Consider the following 19425-nt stretch of genomic DNA (forward strand, 5'->3'; position numbering starts at 1 on the left):
TTTCATCAGTGTCCTATAATTTTCTGCATACAGGTCTTTTGTCTCCTTAGGTAGGTTTATTCCTAGATATTTTATTCTTTTTGTTGCAATGGTAAACGGGAGTGTTTTCTTAATTTCACTTTCAGATTTTTCATCATTAGTATACAGGAATGTAAGAGATTTCTGTGCATTAATTTTGTATCCTGCTACTTTACCAAATTCATTGATTAGCTCTAGTAGTTTTCTGGTAGCATCTTTTGGATTCTCTATGTATAGTATCATGTCATCTGCAAACAGTGACAGCTTTACTTCTTCTTTTCCAATTTGGATTCCTTTTATTTCTTTTTCTTCTCTGATTGCTGTGGCTAACACTTCCAAAACTATGTTGAATAATAGTGGTGAGAGTGGGCAACCTTGTCTTGTTCCTGATCTTAGTGGAAATGGTTTCAGTTTTTCACCATTGAGGACAATGTTGGCTGTGGGTTTGTCATATACGGCCTTTATTATGTTGAGGAAAGTTCCCTCTATGCCTACTTTCTGCAGGACTTTTATCATAAATGGGTGTTGAATTTTGTCAAAAGCTTTCTCTGCATCTATTGAGATGATCATATGGTTTTTCTCCTTCAATTTGTTAATATGATGTATCACGTTGATTGATTTGCGTATATTGAAGAATCCTTGCATTCCTGGAATAAACCCCACTTGATCATGGTGTATAATCCTTTTAATGTGCTGTTGGAGTCTGTTTGCTAGTATTTTGTTGAGGATTTTTGCATCTATGTTCATCAGTGATATTGGCCTGTAGTTTTCTTTCTTTGTGACATCTTTGCCTGGTTTTGGTATCAGGGTGATGGTGGCCTCGTAGAATGAGTTGGGGAGTGTTCCTCCCTCTGCAATATTTTGGAAGAGTTTGAGAAGGATAGGTGTTAGCTCTTCTCTAAATGTTTGATAGAATTCGCCTGTGAAGCCATCTGGTCCTGGGCTTTTGTGTGTTGGAAGATTTTTAATCACAGTCTCAATTTCAGTGCTTGTGATTGGTCTGTTCATATTTTCTATTTCTTCCTGGTTCAGTCTTGGCAGGTTGTGCATTTCTAAGAATCTGTCCATTTCTTCCAGGTTGTCCATTTTATTGGCATAGAGTTGCTTGTAGTAATCTCTCATGATGGTTTGTATTTCTGCAGTGTCAGTGGTTACTTCTCCTTTTTCATTTCTAATTTCTATTAATTTGAGTCTTCTCCCTTTTTCTCTTGATGAGTCTGGCTAATGGTTTATCAATTTTGTTTATCTTCTCAAAGAACCAGCTTTTAGTTTCATTGATTTTTGCTATTGTTTCCTTCATTTCTTTTTCATTTATTTCTGATCTGATCTTTATGATTTCTTTCCTTCTGCTAGCTTTGGGGTTTTTTTGTTCTTCTTTCTCTAATTGCTTTAGGTGCAAGGTTAGGTTGTTTATTCGAGATGTTTCCTGTTTCTTGAGGTAGGCTTGTATTGCTATAAACTTCCCTCTTAGAACTGCTTTTGCTGCATCCCATAGGTTTTGGATCGTCGTGTCTCCATTGTCATTTGTTTCTAGGTATTTTTTGATTTCCCCTTTGATTTCTTCAGTGATCACTTCGTTATTAAGTAGTGTATTGTGTAGCCTCCATGTGTTTGTATTTTTTACAGATCTTTTCCTGTAATTGATATCTAGTCTCATAGCGTTGTGGTCAGAAAAGATACTTGATATGATTTCAATTTTTTTAAATTTACCAAGGCTTGATTTGTGACCCAAGATATGATCTATCCTGGAGAATGTTCCATGAGCACTTGAGAAAAATGTGTATTCTGTTGTTTTTGGGTGGAATGTCCTATAAATATCAATTAAGTCCATCTTGTTTAATGTATCCTTTAAAGCTTGTGTTTCCTTATTTATTTTCATTTTGGGTGATCTGTCCATTGGTGAAAGTGGGGTGTTAAAGTCCCCTACTATGATTGTGTTACTGTCGATTTCCCCTTTTATGGCTGTTAGTATTTGCCTTATGTATTGAGGTGCTCCTATGTTGGGTGCATAAATATTTACAATTGTTATACCTTCCTCTTGGATCGATCCCTTGATCATTATATAGTGTCCTTCTTTGTCTCTTGTAATAGTCTTTATTTTAAAGTCTATTTTGTCTGATATGAGAATTGCTACTCCAGCTTTCTTTTGATTTCCATTTGCATGGAATATCTTTTTCCATCCCCTCACTTTCAGTCTGTATGTGTCTCTAGGTCTGAAGTGGGTCTCTTGTAGACAGCATATATATGGGTCTTGTTTTTGTATCCATTCAGCCAGTCTGTGTCTTTTGGTGGGAGCATTTAATCCATTTACATTTAAGGTAATTATCGATATGTATGTTCCTATTCCCATTTTCTTAAATGTTTTGGGTTTTTTATTGTAGGTGTTTTCCTTCTCTTGTGTTTCTTGCCTAGAGGAGTTCCTTTAGCATTTGTTGTAAAGCTGGTTTGGTGGTGCTGAACTCTCTCAGCTTTTGCTTGTCTGTAAAGGTTTTAATTTCTCCATCAAATCTGAATGAGATCCTTGCTGGGTAGAGTAATCTTGGTTGTAGGTTTTTCTCCTTCATCACTTTAAGTATATCCTGCCACTCCCTTCTGGCTTGCAGAGTTTCTGCTGAAAGATCAGCTGTTAACCTTATGGGGATGCCCTTGTGTGTTATTTGTTGTTTTTCCCTTGCTGCTTTTAATATGTTTTCTTTATATTTAATTTTTGATAGTTTGATTAATATGTGTCTTGGTGTGTTTCTCCTTGGATTTATCCTGTATGGGACTCTCTGTGCTTCCAGGACTTGATTAACTATTTCCTTTCCCATATTAGGGAAGTTTTCAACTATAATCTCTTCAAATATTTTCTCAGTCCCTTTCTTTTTCTCTTCTTCTTCTGGGACCCCTATAATTCGAATGTTGGTGCGTTTAATGTTGTCCCAGAGGTCTCTGAGACTGTCCTCAGTTCTTTTCATTCTTTTTTCTTTATTCTGGTCTGCAGTAGTTATTTCCACCATTTTATCTTCCAGGTCACTTATCCGTTCTTCTGCCTCAGTTATTCTGCTATTGATCCCATCTAGAGTATTTTTAATTTCATTTATTGTGCTTGTCATCGTTTCTTGGTTCCTCTTTAGTTCTTCTACGTCCTTGTTAAATGTTTCTTGCATTTTGTCTATTCTATTTCCAAGACTTTGGATCATCCTTACTATCATTATTCTGAATTCTTTTTCAGGTAGACTACCTATTTCCTCTTCATTTGTTAGGTCTGGTGTGTTTTGACCCTGCTCCTTCATCTGCTGTGTGTTTTTCTGTCTTCTCATTTTGCTTATCTTACTGTGTTTGGGGGTCTCCTTTTCACAGGCTGCAGGTTTGTAGTTCCCGTTGTTTTTGGTATCTGTCCCCAGTGGCTAAGGTTGGTTCAGTGGGTTGTGTAGGTTTCCTGGTGGAGGGAACTAGTGCCTGTGTTCTGGTGGATGAGGCTGGATGTTGTCTTTCTGGTGGGCTCGTCCACGTCTGGTTGTGTGTTTTGGGGTGTCTGTGGCCTTATTATGATTCTAGGCAGCCTCTCTGTTAATGGATGGGGCTGTGTTCCTGTCTTGCTAGTTGTTTGGCATAGGGTGTCCAGCACTGTAGCTTGCTGGTCGTTGAGTGAAGCTGGGTCTTGATGTTGAGATGGAGATCTCTGAGAGATTTTCGCCGTTTGGTATTACATGGAGCTGGGAGGTCTCTTGTGGACCAGTGTCCTGAAGTTGGCTCTCCCACCTCAGAGGCACAGCCCTGATGCCTGGCTGGAGCACCAAGAGCCTTTCATCCACACGGCTCAGAATAAAAGGGAGAAAAAATGGAAAGAAAGAAAGAAAGAGTATAAAATAACATAAAATAAAGCAATTATAATAAAAAATAAGAAAAAAAATTAAGAATAAATTTATTAAGAAAAAATTTTTTTTTAATTTTTAAAAATAGATTTATTAATTTTTTATACTAAAAATAAGAAAAAAATTATTAAGAAAAAATTTATTAAGAAAAAATTTATTAAGAAAAAAATTTTTTAATTTTTTAAAATAAAAAATATGAAAAAACTTATTAAAAATTTTTTTTAATTTTTTAAAAATAGAAAATAAGGAAAAAATTATTAAGAAAACATTTATTAGGGAAAAAAAATTTTTTTAAGTAAAAAAAAGAAAAAACAGAAAAAAAAAACAAAAAAAAAACGGACGGACCTAACCCTAGGACTAACGGTGAGAGCAAAGCTATACAGACAAAATCTCACCCAGAAGCATACACATCTACACTCACAAAAAAAGGAAAAGGGGAAAAGTTAATATATCCTGCTCCCAAAGTCCACCTCCTAAATTTGGGATGATTCGTTGTCTATTCAGGTATTCAACAGATGCAGGCACATCAAGTTGTTTGTGGAGCTTTAATCCGCTGCTTCTGAGGCTGCTGGGAGAGATTTCCCTTTCTCTTCTTTGTTCGTACAGCTCCCGGGGTTCAGCTTTGGATTTGGACCCGCCTCTGCATGTAGGTCGCCTGAGGGCGTCTGTTCCCCGCCCAGACAGAACGGGGTTAAAGGAGCAGCTGATTCGGGGGCTCCGGCTCAGTCAGGCCGGGGGGAGGGAGCGGTACGGAGGAGGCGGGGCGAGCCTGCGGCGGCAGAAGCCGGCGTGACGTTGCAGCAGCCTGAGGCGCGCCGTGCGCTCTCCCGGGGAAGTTGTCCCCGGATTACCGGAGCCTGGCCGTGGCGGGCTGCACAGGCTCCCGGGAGGGGCAGTGTGGAGAATGACCTGTGCTCGCCCACAGGCTTTTTGGCGGCGGCAGCAGCAGCCTTAGCGTCTCATGCCCGTCTCTGGGGTCCGCGCTGATAGCCGCGGCTCGCGCCCGTCTCTGCAGTTCGTTTAAGTGGCGCTCTGAATCCCCTCTCCTTGCACGCCGCCAAACAAAGAGGCAAAAAAAAGTCTCTTGCCTCTTCGGCAGCTGCAGACTTTTTCTCGGGCACCCTCCCGGCTAGTTGTGGTGCGCTAGCCCCTTCGGGCTGTGTTCATGCAGCCAACCCCAGTCCTCTCCCTGGGATCCGACCGAAGCCCGCGCCTCAGCTCCCAGCCCCCGCCCGCCCCGGCGGGTGAGCAGACAAGCCTCTCGGGCTGGTGAGTGCTGCTCGGCGCCGAGCCTCTGTGCGGGAATCTCTCCGTTTTTCCCTCTGCGTCCCTGTTGCTGTGGGATCCGCGCTGATAGCTGCGGCTCGCGCCCGTCTCTGGAGCTCGTTTAGGCGGCGCTCTGAATCCCCTCTCCTTGCGCGCCGCGAAACAAAGAGGCAAGAAAAAGTCTCTTGCCTCTTCGGCAGCTACAGTCTTTTTCCCGGACTCCCTCCCGGCTAGCACCGAAGCCCGAGCTCCAGCTCCCAGCCCCCGCCCGCCCCGGCGGCTGAGCAGACAAGCCTCTCGGGCTGGTGAGTGCTGGTCAGCACCGCTCCTCTGTGCGGGAATCTCTCCGCTTTGCCCTCCGCACCCCTGTGGCTGCGCTTTCCTCCGTGGCTCTGAAGCTTCCCCCCTCTGCTACCCGCAGTCTCTGCCCACGAAGGGGCTTCCTAGTGTGTGGAAACCTTTCCTCCTTCACAGCTCCCTCCCACTGGTGCAGGTCCCGTCCCTGTTCTTTTGTCTCTGTTATTTCTTTTTTCTTTTGCCCTACCCAAGTACGTGGGGATTTTCTTGCCTTTTGGGAGGTCTGAGGTCTTCTGCCAGCGTTCAGTGGGTGTTCTGTAGGAGCAGTTCCACGTGTAGATGTATTTCTCATGTATCTGTGGAGAGGAAGGTGATCTCCGCGTCTTACTCTTCCGCCATCTTGCCCCCATGGTTATTTTTAATAGAAGCAATTAGACCTTTGCAATATTGGAGTATCTCTCCTTTTATCAGCTGTGAGTCAAAAGAAGCAAGAGCCAAGTGCATTGAGCATCCTGTGGCTGTCTTAAAGGGTGAGAGCTTTATGAGTTCCAAAAGGGGTGGGTCTGAGATTTAGAAGGACCAATGGCGAGGTATCTGGAGGGCCTTTACAAATTTTGCCAATTGAGTCATAATAATGCCATTAATGCATTCACCTAAACGAGAATTGAGAGTGGTAAGCGCAGTGAAAGTATTGTAAAACTGGCTAAATAGCAGACTTGTTGAAGTGCCTGATCAGTAAAATGTGTTCCTTGATCACCATGAAATTTGAGAGGAATTCCCCAGGTAGGGATAATCTTTTCTAAAAGGACCTTAACCACAGAAGAAGCAGTAGCCTGTCTGCAAGGGAGGCCTGTCTGTATGTGAAAACACATAGACCATTACTAAAACATATTTATATCCATGAGCCAGAGCAAGTTGTCAGACCTTGAGTGGTCCATTGGACAGTTTAAGTTGTTTAGGAGCAGTACAAACAGACTTCTTTGGGTTGTATTTCAGATAAGTGGGACAAGTGAGGTAGATACTTTTGGTGGATTTGTCAGTGTTTCCCCATCAATATTGATTCATGAATGCTATCATTTTGTCAGTAGACCAATGGTTTAATGCATGTACAGGGGTGATGAGTGGGGATTTTAGAATCTCCAGTAGGACTGGGTTGTTAGTCTAAACCAGAGCTTTCTCTTTTTATCAGACCAACAATTTTTGAATTTCTAATCTTGTTTTTCCTTTTCTGAGGCCAGTTGTTGGGCTTCTTTAGCCAGTTTTTCTAAATTATCATTTGGGGAAATGTTCCTTTGGACCAACAGAATGCTGTTAGTCCCTTTCAGGGCAGCATTCCCTACAGAAATGTCAGCAAAGTGATTACCCTTAGCTTCCAGAGAGTAAAGTTTAGAATGCCCCGGAATATTAGTAATAGCTAAAGTGGCAGATAAAAATATTGCATTCCTGAACATAAGAGCCATTTAAAATTTTATTTCCGCTGGAAGTAAGGAAGCCACATTGCTTCCACAGTATTCCCAAATCATGAGCTACTCTTAAAGTGTGTACCATCAGTATAAATATTGGCAGTTTTGCCCTTAGCTAAAGTACAAGCCCATTTGAGAGTGTATAATTCAGCCTGTTGGGCCAAAGTAGCCATTGGTAAAGATGCTGCCTCAGCAACATCAAAAGGAGTTGCAAAGCATACCCAGCGTAATATTTGCCATAGTTACCTTTTAAATAAGAACATCAGTGAACCATGAGAAGTCAATGTTACTGAGAGATCTTTCCTGTAAATCATCATGAGGAGTCAGGAGGTGATCAGTCAGTGTTAAGCAGTCAAGAGGGACTTCTTTCGTGACAGAGGGGGGAAGAGTAGCAGGGTTAAGGTTATTATAGCATAAAAGAGTTATGCGAGGAGCAGTTAACAAAAGGACTTACTTCATAGGGGGTGAGGCAGCTGGCTGAGAAATATTGAGGGTGATGAGAATTCAGGAGGGCTTCTACTGCATGAAGTACAAAAATGGTTAGAGCGGATCCCACAGTTTTCTTGGTGGCCTTAACCCAAAGGGCAGTGGCCATAATGGCTTTAAGACAAGCAGGGTATCCCTGTGCCACAGGGTCCAGTTACTGGCTATAATGCAATGTGGGTTGATAGTGGACCCCGTGGTTTCGGGTGAGTGCCCCAAGGGCATTCTCTTCCTTTTCATATACAACAAGGAAAAGAGGGAATTTGATAATTGGGATTCTCAAGGGCAGGCGGGTTCATCAGACTCAACTTTAAGGCCTTAAAGGCTATGTTGTTTGGTTCTTCCCATAAGTTTGAGTCATGGTTGTTATTGTTTAATAAAGCATACAGAGGTTTGGCCATAAGAGAAATTGGAATTCAATTTTGGCAGTAACCAATTATCCTGAGAAAACTTTGCAGTTGGCGCTTAGTTTGGAGTTTGGGAAAACTTAGGACATCATGAAGTGTATCTGGATCTACATGTAGCTTTTGTTCTGATATCAGATGCCCTAAATATCGAACATGGGTTTGGGCAAACTGCAATTTTTCTTTGACGACGTTATGTCCCTTTCAGGCTAAAAACTTTGACAAGTGAATACTGTCTTCCTGTGAGGAAGATTGAGAAGGAGAGCAAAGAAGCAAATTATCCACATATTGCAACAAAGTAGAACCTCTAGGGAACTTTATATAATCCAGATCAGCCTTTTGGATTTGTGAGAAATAAGAAGGACTCTCAGCAAAACCCTGGGACATTACTGTCCAGGGGAATTGTTTTCCTTCCCAAGTGAGAGCAAAAAGGTATTGGCCAGCTTCATCAACTGGAATATTAAAGAATGAACTACATAAATCAGTAACAGTAAAGAATTTACTTCCAGTAAGAATGGATGTTAGTAATGTACGGGGATTAGGAACAACGGGGTGTCAAGGGATAACAATGTTGTTTACTGCTCAGAGATTCTGGACGAACCTCCACCCTCAGCCATTAGGTTTTCTTATCGGGCTGGTGTAAGGGATAATGAGACCTTGAGCCTTGTAATGTTCTATTATGGGCTTTATGCCTTTAAGGGCTTCTTTTCTTATGGAATATTAATTAATTCTGGGAAGTGGTTTTGAGGGCTCTATTTGAATCTTGATGGGAGGTACGCTGTGAATTTTGCCAGTATCAGTTGGAGTTTTTGCCCATAAGGAGGGTGGCAGCTGATTCACTAGGGACAAATGATCAGTGTTTCCAGAATTAGCTCTAGTACCATCAGAGGCAAAACAAATAAAAGGTGTCAAAGGATCATTTAATTCACCTGATTGGTTACTTTGATGACTATTGTCAAATTCTAGAATTATTTCCCCCTTTTGGGAGAAAGAAATTCTAGCATGATACTTCTTTAAGAAGTCTCAGCCTAATAAATGAATAGGGGCAGAGGAACTAAGGAGAAAAGGGTGTGCGTCTCTCAAAGGGCCTAAACAAAAGGGAATAGGTTCAGAGAGAGGAAACTCTTGAGGCTCGTTAGAAATCCCACTATTTGAGCTGTTTTAGGGACTGCTTTATAGTAGTGGGGTTGAGCACTGAGAGTATGGCTCCAGGGTCAGTTAAGACTAGAAGAGATTCATCCCCAATCTGGAGAAATGTTTCTCCAAGTCGATTGAGAGGGAGGATTGGGAAGAGCCCCTGTAGTTTATCAGAGTCCTGTCATTGAGAATTGGGCAGATGTTGGAAAGGCTGGTTAGAGGGCTGAAGGCCTGAAGTACTTACACTTGTAACAGTCTCTTTCCAATGTCCTGGCTCTTCACAATAATAGCAGAAACTAGGAGGGTTTTGGTTTTGTTTAGGAGTCTTTTAGTTACTGGATTTGAAGATTAAGAATTTTAGTAGTCTTTTTTTGGGGGGTGGGGGACGCAGTTACCCACCTAGAGTTTGAGTGAGCTGGTTTGCCAGGTTAGCTAAATCTGGAGTGGACATCGTTTTCCATTCTATCCTGGTCCTTTTTACTAGAAAGGAAAGGACCCAGTTCAGCCCATTAATAAACAGAGAGTTAACAGATACCCAGGTGGAATCTACATCTGAAAGAAGACCAGAATTTTCTTTTAAGGCAATCTGAAGTTGATTATAATAGTCATAAACAGGATTATCACATTTTTGTGTGCAAGCCTGAATTTTGTTCCAATCAACAGGCTTTGGAAAAGCCGTAGGAATTACCTGATGAAGTCGCCTCATGATTGCTTAAGTGTGATCGTATAATAAGTTACTGGGCTGGTCTCCCAGTTGTAATGCTAGAGACCTTTCAAGATTTTCCCAATTAGCAGTTTTTATCCAATGCTGGGCCTGGCCTTCACTGACAAATATATGAACTAGGTGATGTAAGTCAGAGAAACCAGGTTGTCAAGTTTGAATGACTATATTAACTTCCTCAGCAAATCTATGAGGATCTTCTGTTACTTTGGGAAAATCTTTGACTATTGCTCACAGTTCAGCTTTAGTCCAGGGAATATAAGAAATTAAGGGTTTAGCCTCTGGCTCCTCAGAAGGCTTAATTTTAAAGCAACAGGTTCTGGCAATTTCAAAGGAAGAGGGAGTAGGGAGAGTTTCAGAGAAAAGGGGAAGTTTAGCAAGAAAATTAGTATGGGGGCAGTGAGGGTACAGAGGAGGTGTAGACAGTATAAAAGGAAGGAGGAAGTTTGTGCCAGAGGCAGAGTCTGACCATAGGAGCTGAGGGAGAAAGACAAGATGGCACCTGAGGTGGAGCCTGAGATGAAGAAGCTAAGGAAGAAGAGCCTGAAGCTTCAGAAGCTATTTTGTTTTTCTTTAATCATTTGCCTCAGTTAATCTTAAAATCTTATTTTGCAGAGAGGCAATTTTAGACTTCTGATAACATTGGGAAGCCTCAAAATTTCAAATCAAAATAGTCATTCCATTCAGTTCTGGAAGTTTTTGAGCTATTGTAATCCATCTTGGTTTTAAGAAAATTAATTTGGGGATTTCAAAAGTTTCCCATAATGGCCATTGATATTCTAAATTGCCTTTGGTCAGGTTGGTCCATTTAGTTGGAAATGCCCGTGAGGAAGGACTGTGGATTTTAAACGCAAAATCAGCTCAAGTACCTGTTGTGGGGGTGGGTTGCCCTCAAAATATTTAGATAACTGGGATCCCAATTCTCAGAGGTTTTTCTCTATAATAAAAGAACAATTTTCAAACAGCTTAAACAACTTACAGCTTAAACAGCTCAATTCAAACAGCTCGCAACTCAAACAGCTCGCAGGTCTAATACCAGCCAGTTCTAAGGAAACAGTTTGGTCCTGGAGAAGCCAGGCCAGAGGCTTCTCAGCCAGCTTCAGTTAAAACAATCTGATCTCAAAATCAGACCAAAGTGCCAAATGAGTACCCTCATGCAGAACAAGGCCTTAACCTGGAAGACAGAACCTTAAAATAGATTCCAGATAAAGCCTGGAGAGCTTCAAATGCAAGGAGGATATGAGCTCGGATCCTGGAGAAACATGTACCTTCAAACTCCAGGGTCTGCGAGAAAAATCAGTGAGCACAGTGGACTCAATTGTGGGGACTGCACCTGTTTGCTCACCAGCCCTGGAGCTATTGGGGGTCTTCTCTGATCCCCATACAGGCCACCAAAATGTTGACCTAAAACAAATGGACTTCCAGATATTTCTTCAGCAGAAATGGTTTTATTTGTGATCAGCAATTTGAGGTCTATAACCATGGCAAGCCATGTGCTGCAAGTTCTCGCTTTACAAGGGAAGGAGAACTCTTTTATAGAGAGGAAAAGGAGGTTGGCGGACTACAGTAAACTAAGAGTCCATGGCTTTTTATTGGCTGAATCATTGCCAGGAAAGAAGAGTCTTCTTTCTGTTGGGCTTTGCTCTCATCACAGGGCATGAGAGCTCCATCTTCTGGTATCCTGACTCTATTTAATTGAGGTTTCTTTTTATTGATTTTTTACAATATCAATATAACTGCCCTTTTTTTTTCCAAGAAGAGAAATTTTTTTTCAGAGGAAAATCTGTAGTATACACGGTTTCCTATGTTTATACCAACATAAAGTTTGATAATCACAAGTGAAACTTTAAGAAAGGTCAAACCTTTTCTGCCAACTGTAAGGACTGCAATCAAGGTTATTCAGAAAGAAAACATTTTAAGTTATCAGGAATATCAAAAGATCTAGATATTCAATAAAATCTTTGAAACATTACCAAAAATAGGTTTCTTCCTGAAAGCTGGTAGGGAGGTGATATTTTAAGAGTATCTTCGTTTGTCTTGAGTACACTAGATTCTTGGCTTGGCTGACCAAAATAACAGGAGAGGTGAAGAGTGTAACTCTTATTTACATAGCTATCTCTTAAGTAAGACTGTATCCCCCCAGAGCTCCTTAGTGTTTGTTTACTGCATCAAAGAATCCTATATCCTTTGCTCCTGATCGGCCATTTAGGTTGTACCATTTATAGCATGTCTCTGATCAGTCCCACAGAAACATCTTTTCATTCATTCAATCATTCATTCATTTAACAAGTGTTCATTAAGCAAATAGTAGTAATATGGTGGCATTAATAATGCTATTAACAACAACAACTGAAAAAACACCCACAGTCATTTATTGAGCCCTTTTTATCAGCTAGATCCAGTACTAAGATATACTTATTTCATTTAATTTTTAGAAAATCCTGTAAAGTTGGTTGATAATATCCCTGGTTTACAGACCAGGGGAGTCTGAAAGTTTAAATCAACTTGTTCAAGGTCAAAGGTTAGGAAATAGCAAAGCTGATATTCAAAATCTGATTCTTTTATTTCAAAGACCATTCTAATAATCATTACACTAAAGCAGTCTTCCTGTTATATGCAAGGCAGTATGCTAGAATATGGGATTAAATGAATAAAGATGAATAAGATATAGTTGATAAGAAGCAAATAGTCTTATGGGGGACATGATTCAAATCCTAAAATAAAGTGACAACACATTGATTTTTATGGGAGCCTTGAGGAGGACTACATAAGCCAGCTCTTCAGAGGAGAGACTGGAAGAGAATAAGATAAAAATGGGGGATAAGGGCATTGACAGTGTCATGAAATGAAGAGAATCTGACCCAAGGCATTGACATTAAGGGTGATGCAAAGGCATTGGATTAGAGAAAGATTTAAGAAACAAACTGCAGCACTTGTTGCTTAGATCTGGGGAAAGTGAAGGAAAGAAGAAATGAAAGATAGATTTCCAAGGTTCTGGCTAGAACGAATAGATAAATTATGTTGTCCAAAACTATGGCCAGAATACAGAATACAGAGGGAGGATTTCAATTTTGACATTTTGAGTTTGAGGTGCATAGGATATTGAGGAAGAAATGTCTAGCTAGTGGTTGAATATATGAGTTTGAAGCTCAAGAGTGAGGCTGGGGCTGGAGTTTAGGATTTTTTAGTCCTTAGAATGTGGGTGCTAATGGGATTGATGCAGGACTTTTAAGGCAATTTATTAGCACAGACATTCTTTCCAAGGGCAGCTTGGAAACAACAACAAATTGCTTCATTGAACTTGTATCGGGGAAAGTTTTTTATCCTGTCCCTTTTAGTGTAGTAAAACTTCAGATGGGGAATTCCCTGGCAGTCCAGTGGTTAAGACTCTGTGCTTTCATTGCCATGGGCCCTGGTTCAGTCCCTGGTTGGGGAGCTAAGATCCTACAGCCTGCATGGCGGGGCCAAAAAAAAAACAACTTCAGATGGTTGAGGGACGAGGGAGGGCTTATTGGGCAAGTTAACAGGCTACTTTAATAGCCTTAATATGGTACATTTTAGCCACCTTCAAGCACCAGGGTCACCTTCCATTAGCTCCATGCTCCCCGATCCCTGAGGTCTCTAGCATGTATTTTTACAAAGTGTAGGAGATCTGCCTCTTCTGTCATGAATCTCTAGCCTCCCACACTTCATTCTTCACATTTTCATCTCATCTAGGACATAAGCCATGTGGGTGCCATAAAATGTGGAGCTCTCTGCCTTCCCCTACTTCTTCCAAGTACAGAGCACCCTCCATCTTTCCTCTTCTCTCATTTGCCAGTTCAGTGACTTGCTCTGGCTCATGAGTTTTATAATTGGCACAGTACGAATTTATGTCTCAGCAAACTTACAAATTACTGCATGTAATAGATTTTTGAGACCGTTTATGAATAATTGAAACCACGAATGTTAAATTCTTGAATGCCAAGGGCCTACTGAATATCAATATTTCATGGAGTTCCATAAAGAACATTATGAATTCCAGTTTTTATGCCTCTTAAAATATTTGAGAGCCCCTGATCCATAGTATTGATATCTGTGACTTTATTACTCCTTTCTCTTTTGGAATAAATTAACATGTTCAACATATTCCTTGTGAAGATATTAAAAAAACAAATCCTTCTTTACATTTCATGGAAGTAGAGGGAGTTGAAATATGATGCTTTACATTTCATATGTTTCATTTCATTTCTTTGGTTTGCTTTTCATTTTTTAAGTGGTAATATAGTAGATGCTTATTGTCAAAAATTGGACTATTCAGACGCATGTGAAGTAAAATGAAAATCTTGATTTGCCTCATCCTTCAGTCTTATTGCCTACTGGTATTTTGGTTTGCATCCTTCTAAATCTTTTCATTTGGATTTACACAAGTAAGTACTCACATAGATATATAGGGAATTTTTTTTTACAAGCTAGATGGAATCATAGTATATATATATTGTTTAATTTTAAAAATCCTTAGATATATATAGATCTACCTCATTCTTTTCAACCTCTGCACAGTGTTTCATGGTAAGAATGTATTCTACTTTATTTAATCATTTCCCTAGTTGTGTCATTTTTTTTTTCTTTCCCCTATACTAAATGTGACAGGACGTTGAATGGGATATTTTTCCCTATTGTCAACAAAACTGTTGCTGAGGCCCAACACTGAGGACAGAAGTACCGTCAAGTATCTCATTTTGAAAGGAGCCCCCCAGCAGTGAGAGCTAGACTTTCCCTGTGGGGCTTATTGAAGGGGGTGAGAAGTATTCACTGTCCCACCCCCAGGCTTTATACAAAGAGAACTGAGAGGCAAGGAGGTTTTAAGATCTGGGAGAGGGCTGTGTTTGGGGGAAGAAGTTATTTTCTCCCTTTCTAAAATCAAGAGAAGAGATGTGCTCTAAGAGAATTTATTGTGGCATTTCGAGATGCCAACAGGAAAAAGAAACTGACATTTTATTGGACCCGCTTAGCCAGTGGATTTGCTGACTTACCCCATTACTGTCTGAACAGAAAAAAAGAAAATTGGTGAGCGTTGACCCAGTGGGGGGGCTGCCAAGTGGGGAGGTGGATCAGAATTGCTCTGTTACCCCACCCCCGCCAGGTCCAGATCCTGGCATGTGTTAGTTGGTCCTGTAGCAGAGGGAGATGAGATTGGGGTGTACTTGAGCAGCTTCGGAGGAAAGAGTGTATATGTTAGCGGGATGTGGCATGAAAGCCACCAGCTGAGGGCCAGCTCCAAGAGGTAGTCACATGATTGGTTATCTATTACCTACTATACGAGAGCCATGATTAGATCTAGATTCTTTTTGCAAGGTCTTTAGTCAGTTTGGATAACATTTTAAAGTTGGCATACTGTGTTTCTTAGAAAAGAAAAACCTATCAAAACACCTAAGTAGTTAGTCTAAAAAAAAGTCATGCTGATACCTTCTCAAGAAATTTGAGCTGTTAGATATCACATAACATTAAAACCAGCTTTTTCTGGAAGACAGCCAGCATACATGAGTTCTTAGTTATACACGGGAGTGAACATTCACGTGTATCTAGTACGTGGTCATCACATCCTTACCAGGAGGACTGAGGTTTATCTGAGCAATGTTTTCACTCCACAGGAAGTATAAGTAATTAAGAGGTCATTTTTAATAGGATAAGACTAGGCTTACTCTTTGTACTTACTGGTGGTAAGTACACATTAAAAAAGGTTCTGTAGTGCTAATGAGAATATTTACTTGATTTAAGATGCCTTTAATTGGTTAAACTGAAACTGTTATTCCTACCACTTCAAAGGAATCATTTATTTTCTAAGTTGCTCATAACTTAATGCAAATTTTTCTGTGAAGGAGGAGCAATTTCATCATTCAGCTGTAGGAAAAAAAATCATGATTATATTTAGAGGGTAGAAATAAAGTATTACAGTAACTTATAAGAAATTATAAGAACAGGGCATAAGAGTGTGACACATTCTTTTGTTTTTTTTTTTTTTAAAGACACCAATTGTACTTGAACATTTGTTACTTTTTAAAAAAAAAAATTAATTAATTGCTTAATTTATTTTTGGCTGTGTTGGGTCTTCGTTTCTGTGCGAGGGCTTTCTCTAGTTGCGGCAAGTGGGGGCCACTCTTCATCGCGGTGCGCGGGCCTCTCACTATCGCGGCCTCTCTTGTTGCGGAGCACAGGCTCCAGACGCGCAGGCTCAGTAGTTGTGGCTCACGGGCCCAGTTGCTCCGCGGCATGTGGGATCTTCCCAGACCAGGGCTCGAACTCGTGTCCCCTGCATTGGCAGGCAGATTCTCAACCACTGCGCCACCAGGGAAGCTCTGGTGACACATTCTTGAACAGGAAATTGAAGAGCCTAGTAGGTTTTTTGGGAAAGATTATATTCAAATGAAAGCAACTGTTGCGTTCTCTTATGTTTCATTTGTATTTTTCTGGTTATTTTTCACTGAACGTTTGACACAATTGTAAAGGTTTGATACAGCTATAAATTCCTTTTCTAATAACGGTAGACTATTTCAAAGTTATTAAATTAGAGAGAGAGATAATGGTATTTTTAATAACTTTAAAATGTGAATCTTAAAGTTTTAAAATATACATATTGCATGAACCTTGTAGTTTCACACTTTTATGCTTAAATTTACATATTTCTTTTGAAACATGCTTTATTATTTATTATTTACTTTCTGATTTGTGTTATAGGAAATGTCACAGTCATTTTCTGCAATCACGTTAGATAACACAGAGGTAAATAGCATGAAGACTAATGCACAGAGAAATGAAATCCCAGTAGAGGAACTTGGTAAGGTTCCTGAACATAAAATCACCACTAAGGGAACACCAAATAAAGACAGCAAGGCGAAGAGTTGTTCTGAGAGTTGTTTGAGTGCCCAAGGCAAGTCCTTCCATGACGAGCCTCAAAGATCTCATCCTGAGTCTGGCTCTGATCCCTCCGATCCTGAAACTTTGCATGCAAAGGCAGCTGATTCAGTTCCACAGGGTTCTGAAGAAAACAAGGTCAAGAGGACATCCTGCATGTATGGGGCAAACTGCTACAGGTATGAAGTGAAATTACAGCTAGCATATAATCCCATTACTTCAACAGCATAATAGCTATGTAGATACATGCTATAGTGTGTTAAAAGCCTAATAAAACCCATTGACCGAAAGGTTAGGAGCTTTATCATGTTTCTCCTGGTTTGCACTTTCTCAGTATACATTCTGGCAAATCCTGCTAGGGGCTTTTACAATATTGTGGGGGATTAAATGTTTCATTGTAGACATACTGATTAATACAGGGATCTGAACTGGGGAATCCAGACTTGAAAACAGAATCACTCAGATCGAAATACTTGCTTATGTAATGTCTTATTTAGATGTTGGAAAGATGGCTTCATAAATAGTTGCTGTATACAGTATAACTCTCAAGAGAATTCTAAGTTGTGTTTAAGCATCTTATATTTGTGCATTTTCCTTTATATTTTTCTAATGGTGCTTTTGAGTCACCGTGATGCCTTCTAAAACTGAATATATATTTTCTGGATTGATTGGTTACTCCTATACTTACTTCATTTGATAACACTGTACCATATTTTCTAATTTCATGCTTTATGAATTAGTTTTAGGCTATAGTTTCTCTCTGTTTATTCTAGCATGTTTATAATTACCTAGCCCTATTTCAGAAGTATTTCTTTGACATTCCAACTTATCAAACCAAGTATCTTATCAGTACATTCTAGTACAGTTTGTCTTCTATTCGATAGCATATTTATATCACATATTCTGTTAATTTCTCATTCATTGTATCTCTCTTTAAAATGCAGTGCCATTATAACACCTGAATAATTATATTTTTCAATTTCAACAATTATAATTTATGCGTTTATTCACAATTTTGTCTATTTGCAATGGCCTTAGTCCTGCATATGGAACATAATTTATAAACTTGTGAAATGGAAGTATATAAACCTTCTATTATTTTGGATTTTTGAAAAATCCTGTTTGGCATCTGTATCAGTTCACTAGAGCTGCTATAACAAAATGCCACAGATTAGGTGGTTTAAACAGCAGAAATTTATTATCTCACAGTCTGGAGGCTGAAAGCCTATGATCAAGGTGTTGGCAAGTTGGGTTTCTCCTGCAGGCTCTCTCCTTGGCTTGCAGACAGTGCCTTCTCATTGCATCCTCACATGGCCTTTTCTCTGTGCATGCACATCTCTGGAGTCTCTTCCTCATCTTATAAGGACATCAGTCATTTTGGATTAAAGCCCTACCCTCATGACCTTATTTAATCTGAATTATCTCTTTAAAGGCTCTGTCTCCAAATATAGTCACATTAGGGGTTAGGGCTTGAACATATAAATTTGGGGGTAGGGAACACAATTCAGTCCATAACAGTGTTTGGCTGGTATTTGTCTTTGTTAAATGTGATTGAATGTTTTGTCAAGATCATAATGAATTCATACATATTTGATGATGATACACGTTAGTTTTAACCAGTCATAGCTTATGAATAGTTTTTTTTACTTTTTCACTAATTTTGATATACATAATTAATACCTGAGAAATATTTGCCACTGAAATCTTGAAAACAAAATGTTTATATTTGTAACAAAAGGGAAAAAATAACCTATATTGAGTTCTTGTTATATACATGCATCTTAACAATCAGTTAAATGTATCTTTTCTCCAGCCTCAATGCTACTGCTTTAGCTCATGCTGTGATCTCTCTGGGACAAGTGAATAATCTCCTAAGTCTCCAAACTCCTTCCTCATTGTTCATACTCCTTCCTCATTGTTGCCTGAATGATCTGGCTAAGAAAATAAAAACGAAGATAAAAAAGAAGAGAGAGAAAAAAATCTGACAATATTACTGTCTTTTACAGAATCCTTCAGTGGCTAAAGGCCAGATTTCTTAGCATAGTCTAGAAGACCCTGAACTCCCAGTAATTCTTTGGATGCACCATGCTGTCATGCTGTTGTTGGGTCCTTTGGATGTGCTGTTCCCTTTTCCTCACTCCTGTCCTGCTTAAAGACACATTCAGTTCCTTTCTTAGTCCCTTTCTAACATGTTCATTCTTCCCTAAATTGCTCATCTTCTATTCTACACAACATTTCCTCATACACTTTATAATATTTGATATTAGATCTGATATTTACTATCTAATCATTGATTTCTAATTATTTATTTACATGTTCTGTCTTAATAGAAAATTATTCCTCAGGGGTAGTCTTATTCACTCCCTTGATTTTATGGTATTAACTCCCAAGTCTGTATCTCCAACACAGATTTCTGTACTAAATTTTAGATCCAGATAGTCACCACTTAAATCACAGGCACTTCAAATTCAACCTGTCTAAAGCAGTCACATCTTATTTCAATCCTTTGTGAAACAAAAAAAAACAACAAAATAGCGTTTAACTTTATAGAAACTGTTGCTTCCAAAAAATTCTTTTTGAAAATTTTGTTCTTTTGGGGCCATATAGTTTTTCTGTTTAATAGCATATGGTTCCATTAGTAAACTGCTTTTAAAAATTGGACAGAAATTGAAATGTCTCTTATTAACTTGTAAGAAATTTATACCTTAATTAAAACTTGTAGATTTTATCTCCATAAGGTCATATAAATTATGAGTTAATGGTCTATAAAATAAGGGTTTTATCTCTAATAAAGGTGATGTGTCTTATTGAGGACCAGAGCTCCCACTGAAAACAACTAGCAAAGCGGAACAGTCATGCTTGAGAACATTAGAGCCAGTCAGGAC

General features: G+C 39.5%; 1 protein-coding gene across 5 annotated transcripts in view; it reads left to right on the forward strand.

Annotated features, from left to right (window-relative positions):
- APLF (aprataxin and PNKP like factor) overlaps positions 1 to 19425 on the forward strand; it is a 100144-nt gene that overhangs the window by 54908 nt on the left and 25811 nt on the right. For all 5 annotated transcript variants that reach the window (XM_061210808.1, XM_061210807.1, XM_061210809.1 and 2 more), the window contains one exon: positions 16364 to 16719. In XM_061210808.1, the coding sequence (XP_061066791.1) occupies positions 16364 to 16719 (356 nt within the window). The remainder of the gene's footprint in view (positions 1 to 16363; positions 16720 to 19425) is intronic.

The sequence above is a fragment of the Eubalaena glacialis genome, chromosome 14 (genome assembly GCF_028564815.1).
Source record: "Eubalaena glacialis isolate mEubGla1 chromosome 14, mEubGla1.1.hap2.+ XY, whole genome shotgun sequence".
Classification (NCBI taxonomy): Eukaryota; Metazoa; Chordata; class Mammalia; order Artiodactyla; family Balaenidae; genus Eubalaena; species Eubalaena glacialis.